Below are 16,315 nucleotides of genomic sequence, written 5' to 3' on the forward strand. Positions count from 1 at the left end.
GCCACATGCTAGGGGGTATGCACCACTGCCAGTCAAACTCTCTGTCTAGGAAACCACTTCTCCTGAGGCCAAATCTCCCTCCAAGAGCTTTCCTACCAATCTGGCCAAGTCAGCTGCAGCGGGGAATTTCTCCACACCCTGCACACTGCAGTGAGATCTCATGTGAGAGGCAGAGGAAGATCACATTCATACTAGAACACCACCTACAGGACTCAATTACCTTCTTGGTTTGCGGCTGAAATAATAATTGAGTTTAATTCCATGTAGCTGCCCACATATCATCATGTCTCTTATCAGTGAAGAGAACTCCATGACTGTATAACCAGTTAAAAAGTATCCTATAGCATCCCAGCAACAGCAGCAGCACCCTGATGGGAGGTTACACATAGACCTCATGCAGCAATGCAAGTTTCCCATGACTTTCAGCAGCTTTAATGAAATTGCTTTTATTCCCAAGAAACGTGATCTTTGCCATTACTTGTAATTTGACAGCATCAACCCACAGCTGCAAGTGTCATGCCAAGAGCCTGGTAAAGTGAGTGCGACGTATGGCAACCTGTTCAGGGAGAAAGAGAGAAGCAGAAATGGTGCATGGCAAAGATGGAACTTGGCTCTGGAACCTCTCCTTCCAGCTACCCCAGAGCCAGGAAGAGTCTGTGATCCCATTTAAACTGCCTTTAGACCTGCTTACTGCTATGGTACTTTGCTGCCAGAGGCAGCAGCCCACAGTGTATATATGGACCCTATTTTTTTAAGAGAATTCTGTCCTCAGTGGACTCTGACTACTCAGTGCACAGATGGGCAAAGGGGGTTATGAGGTGCTGAGAGAGCTGAAACACTCATATTCCTTCCTTCTAAAAAAGCCCAAGCAAGCAGGAAGATGTCTCCTGTCTGTTAGACAGAGATGGGAGAATGGAACAATTCAGCTGGCCAAAACAACCCAATGAGCACTTTTGGCCTTGCATTTTCATAACCTGGTCAAAGGTTCTGCATGCTGCTACTGTTTTCCTCACCAAGCCCTTGTTTGGCCATCATTCTTGTGGTTGCTGAAGCTTTGCCTCCAGGCAAAATCTCCCTTTTCTTGTTTTCCCATCCCTGCCTATTGGCTACACCGCTGGTCTGGAAGCTGCAGTTTGTCTTCTGGGCTCCTTGCCCACATACGGCTGCGGTGGAAATCTCAATGTCCTCGTGCCTTCCCACTCTTCTTGCAGCTGCTCACCTCTGGAAGGAGGAGGAAGGGTGTCCACAGCACCACATCCAGTAAGGAGAAGCCTGCAGATGTTAAGCCCTTGCACACAGGGAAGGACTCCAAGATCTGAGCAGGCTTGGACAGAAGGCAACAGCATGGAGCGAGGCACCATGGAGGCAGGCTGCAACAGGTAGAGAATCACCTGGGGTATTGAACAACCAGCTTGAGCAAACCAAACCAAGCAATCCCTACTGCACATGAGGTCCAAGATTTAACCTCCTTAAGTGAGTCGTTAGTGTACTAAGGACTACTGCATAATAATACAAATCATTATAACAGGTAAACATTTGCATTCATCCTCCCTTCCCTGAGGACTGCCTTATCTGTTCACCTTTTAGAGTGGGATATCCTTTGATCATAGATCTGTAATTTGCTTTGTAGAGCTGACTATCCCTATCATTTGTGCATTGTCAGATGCAAATAAACAGCCCAGTTGCCTTGCCAACAAGCAGCAAGCAGCAGCAATGTATGTTATCAGTAGTGTCCTTACCCAGCATGTTCTGGATGGACAGATGGAGGGGATGAGCATCCACCAGCAAACAGGGCTGTCATTTTAACAGCATTCTGAAAAGTTTGTGCCAGCTTAACCTTACTGGGAAACTACAATTTGTTTCCCTCCCCCTGCTTTGCTTAGCACACCAACAAACAAGGGAGTCACAGAATAACTGAGGCACAGGGAACTTTGAAACCCACACAGTGTTTTTAAGAAATACGTAAAAAAATATTTAAACCCTGTATGTTTACATGCAACAAGAACACTGATACCAAAACTGCAGTCCACTGGGACATTCGCCCCTTAAGAAAGAGCTTTTGAAAGAAACCTATTTCTCATAATATTTTCTAGTCCTTTGTTTTTCTCCATCCCCTCCAGTCTTATTGCTGCTTGAGATAGCCCTTGTCAGGACAATCTAGACAGTCTTCAAGAGGTGCCAAATTACAGGGACCTCGGGTCTTTCACAGTTAGTTGTTCTTTCCACTGCTGGACTCTTCTAAAGCAAACGAGATTGAATGAATATGTTTTTACTGTATCTGTTCCTCTGCTCTGCTGCTTCCCATGGCCTAGCAGAGGAAGTGTGATTGCCAAGTGTTTTCTCATTTTGTTTAATCTGATACAAAAGGTCACCTCAAGTATCCTTTTGGTATTTGCTCCAGAGCTGAATGTAAGCGGTGGCAGCCCCAAGAAGAATTCATGTTGCTAAACTTCAGAAATATTTGGGTTTTTACATACAAACAGATGTTTCCTTTTGGTAGCTTGATTTTCCGTGTGATATTCCAAGAAGCATAACGGGTGTAGCTGAATCACAGATGAATATTTTCCGGAAATCAATTCGTTTCACACACTGCTTCAGCAATTATGAGAGTATAGCTTCACAGTTAAGTGAAAGAGATAAACAATTGATTTGTTTAATCAGATTCCTATTTAAATGGACCACCAATTCTTCCTAATATCCACAGCTAAATTTTGCAGCAGAAGCAGGAAAACAGAAAAATTGGCTCAAGTTCAGGTCTGATTTAGATCCATCAAAATTAGCAAAACCTTGGCTGCCTTGGGGTCAGTTGTGCTACACCAGTTTGGCACAATGTGTTTGCCAAAATACAAATAAAACAAATAATTCTAGGAATAACTATTTAATCTGGAGGATCCATAAACAACTGTGGGTTTATGCTCTAATCCTGTAGTTTAAATTTGTTTTTAATATATAATAGTTTCAGTTATATCCAATGCTGTTCTCCAAAACAGTCCCTTTTGCAAAGTGATATACAACTTCACATAATTTTAAATGGATGGTTAATAAAGTATTCCTGGATACCCTGAGAGGGCTTCTGTCCCCTCAGGAAAATACATGCCATTCCGACCTTTTCAGCTGCAAAGTATGTGCTCTTTGGAAGTTTGTATTTATGGGTCAGACATAATGACTTTACATGGAAAAGATGAGTCAGGAAAACTCCACTTACTTTTTCAGAAGAGTAAATTGACCATTTGAGGACACTAAAAGGGCAGAGGAATTATGAAACAAAGGTTGTTTAAAATGTTTCAGCATTGCAGTTAAGCAGATAAAGCATCAACTCTGACCCCTGACTTCAAAACACAGAGGTCATGACTCAGTTTTGGAAGCTCTGCTATAATGACCCAGTTGTCATAATGCTGATGTTTAAAAACCTGAAAAGGCAAAGAAGGAGGGTGCATGGACAAGGCCTATTATACAGCAGGAAAAAACCCCAAACCAAAACCCAAGAAGCAAATAAACCGCCAAAGGCTTCTGAGAAATGCATGCTGATGCCAGCAGTGCACAGAGGGGTGGCATGGGACAGAGGGAGAGCGCTGCGGGGGAGACCAGCAAGAGAAGCTGCCTAAAATGAAATGAGTGCCTTAGAGAATCATGCCAGATTCAGAATTCCTCTTTATAATGTATGAATTACTCTTGTTTTGAATATTCAGGTTCCTGAACAAAAGTCTATTATTTCTGGCTGTTCTTGTCTGATTTTGATCACTTCTGGTCCAAAGGGCACTGTCTGAAAAACAGGAACTATGCAAGCTCTTTGAAGTGAAAACACACACAGGTGATAAAAGCTCTGCCACTCGCCAGGTATGTCAGGATTTTACCTCTGTTTGTCAAGAAACTTAAGAAACTAGTTTCAACCAAAATGAAAAGATCACAAACATAGAACAGGAGAAGTCCAACAGCTTTTCCCTTCATGAGGGGCAGCAGTTGTTCTGGAGAATCAGACCAAATAGATCACATAGATCACTGGGGCTGTCTGCCTGCATTATTGTCAGCTGAATGATAAAGCTTTAGGCAAGAAACACGTTTCTTAAATTCATAATTTCTCTTTCCTTGCACTTTTTGATACTGCATAAAAACAAAACCCAATATTTTCACTTGCCACACTGCAGAAAAATGCAACCTGAGTGGCTGCAGAAGAACCAGATCAAAACACAAAGTAAGAGGTACAAAATGTGACACCTCATTACAGACCACAAGGAGAAACAAAAAGCAGCTAATAGTGATATATAGGGAGGATAACAGAAGAGACATAGTGGGAGATACACGGAGTGTAACACATGAATTTGGACAGCTATCCATGTAATGACCATAATGTTGAACTTGGATGCCTCTTGAAATCTGTATTTCGCACATTTTGTAAGGCAACATATTTTCTAAGCACCTCCAGCTTCTCAGACACATTGAGAGGATGGTCAGCCTCCTTAAATACATATTCCAGTCATTTTTACTGTATTAATCCAAAAGCCTCTAGCCAGGTGGAAAAGCAAAATAAAATAGCGAAGATGACAAAGAACATTTCAGGGGAAAACCCCCACAAAATAATAACTTATAAGTCCTAACATATGAAATCAGGCCTAGTGATGTTTTTCACATGCTCAAATTTTGTAGTGTTCCAAATCTGAATGGCCAAATGATTATTCTAGTGCATACATGTTTGAGTCCTGCCACTACTGTCACTTCTGGTAGACTTTGGCAGATGTAGTATATGGCAAAGCTCTAATCCATCATGGTTTTTACCATGAGGGTGTGGGCGTTTGTGTGTGAAACAAAAACCAAAACAAATTTGTTCTGATTGTTAGAGTTTGACTGTATTTGGAAGGTTTGAAAAATGATCAATTCTTCTGTTTCATAAGCAACTGCATACCTCAAGGCCTAGGAGGTTGTAAATTAAGATGATTTTCTACAACAGTATAAGTGAAAAGGCTATAAGTAAAATCTTATAAGTGAGAATGGCAGAGATTTACAGGTATAGCTGTGCTAATTCGAATGGTAGGTGATTTTAGCAGGTTGGATAAAAGCATATGATCAGACTGAAATTCAGGTATGCCTCAGGTGCACTTGCAAGTGCCAATAAAAACAAATGAAGGCAACATCTGGGTAGATCAGTATCACTGGAAGCTTACAGTTTGGCATTCATTAGTATTTTCTGCCTGGGATTTTTCTAAATACTTCTGAATAAAATATATGAGAGACTATTTGAAAGTGCACCCAATTATATACTGCAAACACCTCGAAGAGCTGTTAGCACCTTCAGCAAACTGCCAGCTACTTCAGCCTGCGCTGACTTCAGTTTTACAGAGAAAAACTAAGGAGACTTCATCTTCAAAAATGTCAGGTTTTTGATGTTCCCTTTAGTGTGAATACTATTTATAACTCTCCCCAGTTACCAAATCAGCTTAGGTCAATATATATGTTGTAGAATAAATAAAGCTCTTAGCCATTCTGATAATAACAATGCTGAGCCTGAATCTCTTTTCCATCTGAGCCACAGAAATGAAAGGAAGAGATGTCTTTATTTTCTGCTGGACCTCTACAGTCTCAGGTTCTTAGGGATATATCCTAGCAGGAAAACCAAAAGGCTCTGCACTTCTTGCAGCAGAATAGTATCAGTGGGATCCCAGTGAACCATTCCAACCACAAATCATTCCTGAACAAAATAACTTCAATTTAAGCAGCATTTATTGAAAATTCAATGCTCCTTCCTTTTTTTACTAGGAACAGATTGCATTTTGACTGTTATCTGTAGGCTGTAAAAAGCTGTTATCTCTTATTTCAAAACAGATAAAACAAATAAAAACAAACTCCCATTATACAGAGTTTAAAAATTAGATGGGAAAAAAATAAACATCTGCTGGCCTAAACACCCCAAATTTCTTGGAGAAACCCCCTGTGCCAAGGAGTGAGAGAGATGCCAGAAGGCAGTGCTGCACCAGGAAGAGCACTGAGGTGGAAGGCACAAGTAGAACTGTACAGCAAGGATCCCAGCACCTTCACCAGGCTTACAGATTTTTGGCTAATTTACTATTTTGGTTCATTTACTATTTCATTCATTTTCATATTGACTCAGTGAGTACAGATAGCTCTGGGTTATTTCTGCCACCCTTGCATTAAAAAGCTGCAACAGGGTTTTATATTGCCAATACCTAATACAGGAGTGATACTGGGAGGAAAAAAAACCCCAAAAGTTTTGGCAAAATGTTTTAAATTATATGGTTTAGGCAACAAGAGGAAGACAAGAAATTGTGTCTGGGGAAAATTAATTAATTGGGTCCTTATGGTAATTAATTAATTGGGTCCTCTTTAAATTTCCGAGTTAACAGCTTACAGCAATGCTTGTGAAAGATTGTCCCTCTTTGGTAATGATCAGCTGAGACAGACATTTTCCATGTCAGTTAACACTAAAGTTCATCTCTCCAACTTGATCACATCTGAGAAGTTATGTATTTATTTTTAAGCCAAACGTCTTAGAGCCCAGTCCTCCAATACAATTAATTCCATCACCACAGACCTATTACTGATGGGTCCCTACATTAAAAGTCTTGTCTTTTCACTCTCATGGAGTGAAAACAGAAGAAGGATTAAGCTGTTGCTGCAAAAAAAAAAAAAAAAAAAAAAAAAAAAGGCAAGCTAGAACATCTGCTGCATGTACTGAGCAACACTCCAAACTGTCTCATAAGTCTAACATATGCTCCCTGTCTTGCAGTATGCTTGTTCAAGATTTAGATCGAGACATAGTAACGGCAAATAAACCATGTTATCCTTCAGTTATAAACAACATTTTTTTTTCTGCAACCATTCTTTTCCTGAGAGTGTTCCTCTACAGTGAAATGTTTTTTGACCTTTCATCCCATTGGTATCACTACTGTGTAGCCTCCCCCCTACTTGAAATTGTTTTACAGCAGTCAGATAGAGGCTGCTACAGTGCTGAGCAACTTTAAAATTTTAACTTCAATGTTTAAATATTTAGCAAGACGAGGAAAATAAATATGGTACAATCATAGGTATGTCAATGGTACAATGACAGATGAGAGGCTAAAGATTGTACTAAAATATGGATTTGGACATATTAAAAGAGGTCTTTCTCACTGTCAGGATGAAGTACAGCAGTGGAACAATGAATCACAGATACAATTTCAGTGAACTTTTCTGGATCCAGACAGGATACATGTGTATCTTCATGTAATATAATTTGTGAACAAATGCCGATCTTGGCTCTTGTTGGCAAGGAATTGAATAAGAACACCATGTAACTATTTACAACCTTCCTACTTTCTTCATGTTCCTTGGAAAGAATATTCCTTTATTGACTTAAAACTGACATTCAGATCTATTTCATCAACATCCCTGAACTATTTGTCCCTTAGGAGATAAATCAATCTCTCAATGAGACTTGTCTCATTATCTTTCTGTATATGATTCCTATCTATTACATTTATCCAGGCCTTCTTCAGCTATTCAAATTACTTCTAAATATTTACAACAAGTAAACAAACATACACTGAACTAATGACAATGAAACAAATTGCACACGAGAAGTTAAGTGAACCAGGAAAATGCTGGCTAAGGATTTTTGCCAAGGACTTCACAAAAAGCTTATCTGCTCTATTTCCTTGAATTCTTGTTTTATAGTCAGGTTTGGTTTTTTCCTAGTCTCACATGGCAAAGCAAAATGAACTAGACCAGCCCAGACTGATGTATCAGGTGCTACATTACAGTAAGACATTTGCCATCACTAGAAAGCACAGCTGTGACTCTGCATGAATGTTTTGTTGGGCATTCGTTCTCACAATATTCTAAAAAATAAACCACTCACTTCACAACCTCTGAGCACTTGCTGCATTACAAAGTGCTATACATATGTTGACTGACAGATTGCTTTAATGTTTGTTCAGATTCTCTCTTGGTACAGGTTCCACGTGGTTGGATCTCAGAAGTGCAATAAAGTATTTTGAAATAGTGAATATACACAAAATTGAAATATTTTGGGGGAAAAAAAAGTGATTAGAGATCATGTTTGTCTGGACATTAAAAAAAACACCTCAGTAAAGTAAAGAACAGGATTACGCCTATATATCTGAAGCCAAGAAACACCCACAAATTATAAGCTAAGGACTGCTTTACTTGGCAACAGCTTCAAATGCACTTTGCAATGAAAAATCAGTTTATACTTTGGTGAGAATAAATACTTTTAACAGTATGCCAACTTTCTTTTTCACACTCAATAGCTTCTGAGATTTATTTATGTGGGGTCTTCCCATTTCTGGACAACAAATAATTTATTTCTACAATAAAGAATTATTAAACATAGATTATCAAACTATAAATAAATGCACCTATAAAAATCCAACAACAAAGGAGATGTCTGTCACAGCATAAAAACTCATAAAGCCTCTTTGAAGTGTCAGATCCCTCTAGATCCCTCTTTGTTAGTAAATATCTCTATTGTGTTTGAAACAGTTTTGTTCCAATTATTAATTCATAGTGTACTATTCATTCTAATTCTTATGGTTTTGTTTGTAAAAACAAATGAGATATCAATTTATTTAAAGACTTATCAAGGAGCATCTCTATAAATAAAGTCATGTACAGTGATACTAAGATAAATATTTGTGTTTAAAGACAATTGACTATTTTTCTACAGGAATTTAATTTCTATGGGAATTAAAGTATGCACTTGAGAAAACTCAACTTTTTATGGAGAAAAACACAACATCAGTATTTGGACAGGCTGCCAAAACAACGCTATATTTAGCATGGAGCAAAAAGGATAAATCCAACATCCAGCACACACTGTTTCCTAATACTTATTCCTCATTTCTACTTAGAAAATATCGAAGATATTTTCTAGATTCAACATTTATGAAACAACTTATCTCAAAGGAGTTGCCACATGAAAAAATCAAGTACATCCCTATGCATGCATAATTTGCTGGATTTAATTAATTAATTTAAATTTTAAAAATATTTCATTAAACCAAAGCTTCACTCATGAATCTTACACAACATATGTACACCCTTGGTGGCCAGAGAAATATGAATTAGTGGGAGCAGCCAGATTTTTGGAAATCAAGTAGTATTTCCCTTGTTCACTGGTGGAGTTTTCTACAAATATGTACACTGTCATGGAAACAAATGATTTTTGCAGACTCATCCCCTACAATCAGAATATTAGTTAAGGAGTTAAATAAATAGACAAATAAAGATCCTGGAGCAGACTTTTTTTTCCTCCCAAATCCTCATTTTTCAAATCTCTTCCAGGAAGGAGCAGAAGGGAGAAGGCACAAGAGACATGTATACTTTACAGTTCCTTCTTCTAAGGGTTCAAATGTTGATGATATTTTAAAATGCACTTGCAGTACATTGTGAAAAGTAAACACCACGGCATAAAGAAAACAACATTTTTATAAATTTAACTGTGCTAGCTCAGGCTCTGATAGTCAAGCAGTGCTTTTTGACAAGGGGCATTCATCCACATGCAGACATTCACTGACACCACTGTACCTCTGTTCTCTCTAGCCCCATGCTGTAACCTCAGTATTTCTAGGATCTTACAGAGAAGTTCTAAGCATTTCAATCCTGCAGATCATTAATAATTTCCAGTAAAGTCAGATCACCTACAGAGGATTTTTCTCTAATGTGAATAGCCTAGATTTTCTTAGACTATGGCCAAACTGAATGTCAAGACTAACCGAGATTGTCCAGCAGCTTTCCATCCTCCACTGTTTTTTCCTGCCTCTGAACTCCACACCCAGTACTTGTGTGAGTTAAGCAGAATCAAACAAACTGAGCTGGATGAAAAATGGGGGATAGGGGAGGTGCTAGGAAAGGTTATTCTCCAGAAGGATCAGTTTCACAGCTCACCTTCCAGCTGCACAACCAACCATGCCAGCTGGATGAAGTGAAGTCAGGAATTGATGAGGGGGAGCAGGAGGTGACAGTCTGCCAAATCAGGCAGTGCTGACACTAGGGAATCCCTGGTACCTCTTGCAGACCCCACAGCAGCAGCCCATTTAATTTGATGGGGCAGTATTTTGGTGCTTTTCAATTTTTGTCTATATACCATGTTCAGTAATGACTCAGCAGAACAGTACTCAGTTCACTCTTCCCTGAGCTCCATGCATTCCATGAGAGGTCACAGCAGTAAAAATCTATTTCTGCTAGAAGGATAAACATATTGAGCACAAATTGAGGGCAGATTCATCCATTTAGAATGGGCTGTTTTTGCAGTCATTCTTTAGGAAGGAACTTACTTAAAAAAGAGACCCAAATACATATAAATACCACTGGTAAAAACAGAGCCATGTTATATTTACATTTTTCAGTCATTCAAGGTCACTGACATTTCTTTCCTCAACCACCTGCTAGCATAGTTCCCTCCCTGCAAATATACTGCAAGTAATATCTACAAAGCCCAGAAGTATTCCTAGAGTTACAGAAATTGTGGCTTTTAAAAAGCCAACAGCTTCATTCTCCAGATGTTTGCAAAAATTCAAATAGAAGCAGTGAATTCTTAATTAGAACAACATGCATATGCTGAACAAGACACCCTGATATCATTAGCCTGATAATACTGAAAAACCCTCAGAACTGTAACTTCCAATGAGCATAAACTACTGGTATGATCCCAAACACTAATTTTTTCTTAGTTTTCCTCATAAAGGATCAATAGTTCACTGATGTAATAGCACCTTATTAGCTTCTCTTGAGACAGTGGTCCATCTGTTCCAGAACTGCCCATTTTAGTTATTTTTCTGTTTGCACTGTCCAAACATATTAAAAACAAAACAGGAAACATTATGTATGTTCTTTCATACCAAAAGATATTAAAAGAATGATGAGACATTGTCCAGAGCCCTCATGCTCATAAAATGAAGAAGTTAGAGCAAATTTATGATTGAAGAAGGATGCTTGATGAGATACAAGGTAAGACACAAATTTTCTTTCAGCAAATGGATTTATTGACAATTGACTATAACCATGTACAGCATCTATGCATCTCCCATTGGAAGAATATCCAGTGATAGAGCTAACGTTAGTGTGATACACAGCTTTACTCAATAATCCCACTGCATTTCTAACAACAAACAGTGGCGTATTCCACAATCATAAATGGCCAAAAGCACCCAGGTGTCCAAGAGAGCAGAAATTTTAAATTCTTAACAAAAAATGAAACCTGATACTGCATTCCCTCAATTTTAATTCCATTCAACATGGTGTCTATTGCAGTGAATTTTAATCTATACACTGACGACCGAGTTTGGCCCCTGATATTCATGAAAAGTACTGCCTGTCAAAATGAAGTCCCAAAGGATTTCTTGCTACTGACCCAAGAAACAAGACTTTGATTTTTTTCCTCCATAGAAAAGACAAAGATTAAGGAAAATGATCCCTACACTCTCTCCCTCAGAACATAAAAGTCTTTTCTCTCTATTCAGTCACTGAACTGCAACTGAAGGTACCAGTTACTATGGTATCTTTTGTAAACACTTGTTCATCTGAAAAAATGAAAAGAAAAAAGAAAGAGAGAAAACCTCCAAACTGCTTACTTGCAATTATGGTAATAAACAACTTGTAGTCACGAACACCTCGGGTCAGCAATGAATGCATGATATTGTGACAAATGTCTCCATAGTACATTAACACTTCCTTCAAGCCATTCAGTTCCACAAGAGTTCATCTGAGGTTGCACATTAAATTCAGAGGAGCAGAAGTTGTATCAATGGTCTCAGCAATTTACCAAACTCCTTCTAAAACATTTGCATTTAAAGTGCAATCCCGATTTGGACCTCTTTAACCAGCTCATTTGTAGACCACACAGAGAGAATTATTAATGTAAACTAAACCATCATATTTTATAATAACAGAACCACATTCTGTAAATATTTAGGAAAAAGTCTGAGAAGTAGAGAGCAACTGACCATAAAATCATTAGCATTGCTCTGAAACCAACAGCAAAATCCTAATTAAAAAAAAGAAAACCCACAACAACCAACAAACCAAAACAACTCAAACATTATATACTACTGCATAAGGGTTTAACTCTAGCATTACTCACTCAGCTACACAAAACACATAATCTAGATTAATACACAAAATGTTTTATTTCACAGTGAGGTACATAAAGCTTCTAACTTTAGTAGGCTAAGGCTAGGAGAGAATTGCCTGTTAGGATAAAGATTGTTTCACATTCCTGAAATATTCTCACCTATTATTGTTTCTGAAATAAGGCACCAATGATTATTTATCCATCAATAGTTCACCTCTGCACCCACGTATTTAGAAATGAAAATGGATTATGTGAGGGTCAGTGATCTGCTGACCATCATGGACCCAGACAACTACAGCACACATTCATGTGTACAAGTACCAAGCAGTATTTATTCAAAAACAATTTTAAAATAGCTCATTTGTAAACATTCTACAAAAAACTGTTAGTTTTTTCTTAGTGGTGTCAGCAATATATTCCTGTAGAACTAACCAGCTGCATTACTGTTTCTCGTTTACAGAAAAGTATAAAAGCACGCTTGTGCACATTAAATTGCCTCACATTCGGTTTGAGTTGAAACGGCACAGCCCTTCAAACCATTGAGCACTAACCCCTACATTTCCAGCCCTCCAGACAGCTCCCTGGTTGCAAAAAGTTCATTGAAAAGATGACCCTCGATCCAAATTTTTGATTAGGAAGGGCTGGTGCCTTGGAAAAGACCTGTTCAAAGCTCCTCACACAGGGCCAGGCCGCTCACTGAACTTGTTCCCAACCTGCAGTCGGAGGAAACCACCTGTAAAACAGCACACTTAAATTAACAGCTCGGAGTTTCCTTAGGGGAGGCACTGGCTGCTCTTGGCAGTAGCTCCTGCTGTTTGCTCCTCGTGGCAAGGCACGGTTACCGCCTGTCAGGGCTTTTCCTTGGGTTAGCGGTGATTCCTGACAAAACGGGGGGGTGCCGCCAGAAGTAACCCGTTCTCACAGGCAGCCTCAGCCGCGGCCCGCAGCAAGGGCGGCTGAACGCAGCCACGGAGCCGCACCATCCCCTCGGAGGCCGCGACCCCAGGGCCCGCACATCCCCTGGCAGAGCGGCGCCCGCCTTCCCCTCCGCGCTGCCGCGGGCCCCGGCGGGCTCAGTCGGCGAAGCGCTGCAGCAGGTGCTCATCGCCGTGCCGGCCGCCGCCGCTGTCCAGGAAGCGCTCGCAGGGGAACTCGATGAGGTCGGCCTCGCTGAGGGCGCAGGCGGCGGCGCCGCGGGGCGGCCGGTGGGACTGGAAGCCCGAGAAGTCGGCGGACACTCCGGTGCCCATGGAGCGGAGCGGGCGGCGTGTGGAGTAGAGCTGCCGCACGTGGACCGGGGCCGCCTTCCGACGCCGACGGCCCAGCACCTTCTTGCGCAGCAGGCGGGCGGCCCAGGCGGCCAGAGCCGCCAGCAGCAGTAGCGCGTTCACCGCCAGCAGCACCAGCGTGAGCAGCTGCTGGTCGGGGCCGCGGGGCCCGCCCGCCGCCGCCGCCGCGGTGCCGCCCTCGGGCAGGGTGACCAGGCCGGCGCAGTGGTCCCGCGGCGCCACCGGGCACACGCGGCCGCCCAGGACGCCCTCGACGCACACGAGGTAGGGCGTGTCCGGGCGGAGCTCCCGCAGCGTGGCCGCCGGCTCCCCGCGCTCCGGCAGGTACACGAAGCGCTGGAACTTGACGGCGGCGCCGAAGCGGTCGAAGAGGAGGCGGAATCGCGCCGGCCCCAGCAGGCGGGGGCTGCGGTGAGGCCGCACGGCCCAGCGCACCGTCACCCAGCTGGAGCCCACCGCCTCCACCGACAGGTTGTGCAGGAACATCTTGTTGAAGTCGCACGGGTCGGACACCAGCGGTGGGATCCCGGAGGCACCGGCCCGTCGGGGCCACGCCGCCGCACTGGGCAGCGGTGCCGGCGTGGGGCTGGCGGCTATGGGCACCCCCAGCGTCAGGCGGGCGGTGGAGGCGGCCGGCGGTGGTGGCCCTGGGGGCAGCCCCGCTGCGCTGTTGTTGCTGCCAAGTCCCTCGGGGGATGGCGGGGAGGGAGAGGCACCATCGGGGCAGGGGCCGCCGTCCTGCGGCAGCGACAGCTGGGCATCCTGCAGGTAGTCGAGGTACTTGCCGGCCAGGGCGGGTGGCAGGTGGCACTGCACGAAGACGGTGAGCAGGCGGCCCTGGGAGTGCCAGGTCGCCAGCCAGCGCTTGAGGCCGCGGAGGCGGCAGTCGCAGCTCCAGGCATTCCCCTCCAGCTCCAGGCGGTAGAGGGCCAGGCTGGAGGCGAAGAGCTCCCCGGGGAGCGTGGCCAGTGCGTTGTCCCGCAGGCTGAGCTCCCGCAAGCGGCCGAGGCGGCCGAAGGCGGCCGGGTGCAGGGCGGTCAGTGCATTGCGGCTCAGATCCAGTGCCTCCAGGCTGTCCAGCGGCTCCAGTAGGGTGGCAGGTAGGTGGCTCAGCAGGTTCCCCTCCAGGCGCAGCTCCTTCAGTGAGCCCAGCCCCCTGAAAGCATCCGGGGCCAGGTGAGACAGTCGGTTGCCGCTGAGTGAGAGCTTTGCCAGGCCGGGCAGGTGCTGGAAGAGCCCCCCTGTCAACTGCCGCAGGCTGTTGCTGGCCAGCAGCAGGGTGTGAAGGGAGCGCAGCGGCCCAAAGATGTCTGGGTGGCGAAGGGAGCTCTGCTGGTTCCCTGAGAGGTCGAGGAAGCGCAACTTGGCCAGGCCAGTGAAGGCACCGCGACTCAGCCAGCGGATGCGGTTGGACTCCAGGTGCAGATAGAGTAAGTTTGGCAGCCCTGAGAAAGTGGAATCGCCCAGCGAGCCCAGCTCGTTGCCGTCCAGCCGCAGTTTGACAAGGCTGTCGAGGCCAGAGAAGGAGGCAGCGCTGAGACGGCCGATCTCGTTGGCGTTCACGTAGAGGATACGCAGCTTGGCCAGGGTGCTGAGCGTGCCAGGGGCCAGCGCTGGCAGCAGGTTGTTTCCCAAATAAAGCTCCTCCAGCCGCTCCAGGCGCTCAAAGGCCTTGGGGTGCAGCGAGCGGATCCGGTTGTACTGCAGGTCCAGGCGCTGGAGCCCTGCCAGGCGGTGGAAGTCGAAGGCGGAGATGTTGGCGATGAAGTTGCCCCCGAGGCTGTAGGTGAGGATATCCTGCGGCTCGGCAGTCTTGGGCACGGAGCGCAGGCCCCGGTTGGTGCAGAGGAGGTGCTGGTGCTGCTGGCAGTCGCATGGCTCGGGGCAGATGGGCTCGGCGGCGGGCAGCAGCAGCAGCAGCTGGAGGATGAGGGGGACGGAGCCCCAGAGCACCCGCGGCAGCAGCATCAGGCGGACCCGGCGCGGCGCCCCCATCCCGGGACGAGCCGTGGGCTGCTTCCCCCGCCGGCTTTGTGTCTCTCCGGCATCCCCTCCGCCTCCTCTGCTGCTGCTAATGGGCCCCTCCTCTGCTCCGCGCCGGGCTGAGCTCCGCACCGGGCAGACAGGCGCGGCGGCGGCGGCTGCAGGTCGCGGTGCCCGGCACCATGGGCTCGGCCGGGAGCGCTGCCGGGGCCGCCGCCCGGGCTCTGCCGCCCCTCGCGGCCCTCGGGCTGTGGGGCGGCGGTGGCGGAGGCGGCGGTGCCGCGGGGGGCGGGCGCGCTGCGGAGCGGAGCGGGGCGGCTCGGCTGCTCGGCCGGCGCTCCCGGGGGCGGAGGGGACGGGCGGGGAGGGACGGCAGGGGGCGGCGGGCGGAGCGGGGAGCGGGAGAAAGACGAGCTCCGAAAGTTGCCGAGAAAGCTCAGCGGAAATTCGTACTTCCCACACTGTGCCCTGGGGGACCGGAGGATCGGATGGAGCGGGGAGAGGGAGGACGGCGCGGCGGGGGGCGGGGGGAGGAAGCCCGCGGCCCGTCCTGGCTCGGCTCAGCCCCGGCAGCGAGCAGGGGCGCAGAGTGGGAAAGTAGGAATTGGAACCGGCTGTGGCTGCCTCCCAGCCACATGGGTTGCAGATAGAGCTGCTCCTCGGGGAGGGGGAAGGGAACAGAAGTAAACTAGACGTTGTCTGCCCGCCCCATCTCTCTTTTTTTTTTTTTTTTTTTTTCCTTGTATTTAGAAACCTGCCAAAAGCAATAGTTACGGTTTACCACGGATTGAGGACTTTTCTTTGTGTTGAGCAAACGGCAGAGGACTAAGCCTCCTGTAGTACATAAAGGAATGAATTTTCATTCTCTGCACCGTCCTGCCCACTAGGTTCCCGAAAGCGCTGCCAGTGAGGATGCAATTGAACGTGGCTCCAGCTCCATGAGGGGCTCGTCAGAATGATC

General features: G+C 45.2%; 1 protein-coding gene across 1 annotated transcript; it reads right to left on the reverse strand.

Moving 5' to 3' along the window:
* Window positions 1-10,971: 10,971 nt before the first annotated feature.
* Window positions 10,972-15,478, reverse strand: TRIL (TLR4 interactor with leucine rich repeats). The gene has a single exon (XM_063153705.1). The coding sequence runs from the start codon at window positions 15,364-15,366 to the stop codon at window positions 13,156-13,158; it is 2,211 nt and encodes a 736-aa protein (XP_063009775.1). The 5' UTR covers window positions 15,367-15,478; the 3' UTR covers window positions 10,972-13,155.
* Window positions 15,479-16,315: the final 837 nt, after the last annotated feature.

Source organism: Melospiza melodia, chromosome 1, assembly GCF_035770615.1.
Source record: "Melospiza melodia melodia isolate bMelMel2 chromosome 1, bMelMel2.pri, whole genome shotgun sequence".
NCBI lineage: Eukaryota > Metazoa > Chordata > Aves > Passeriformes > Passerellidae > Melospiza > Melospiza melodia.

Bases quoted from the DNA above. Each gene is read 5' to 3' on its own strand.
- TRIL (XM_063153705.1), bottom strand. From the start codon at position 15,366: ATGGGGGCGCCGCGCCGGGTCCGCCTGATGCTGCTGCCGCGGGTGCTC.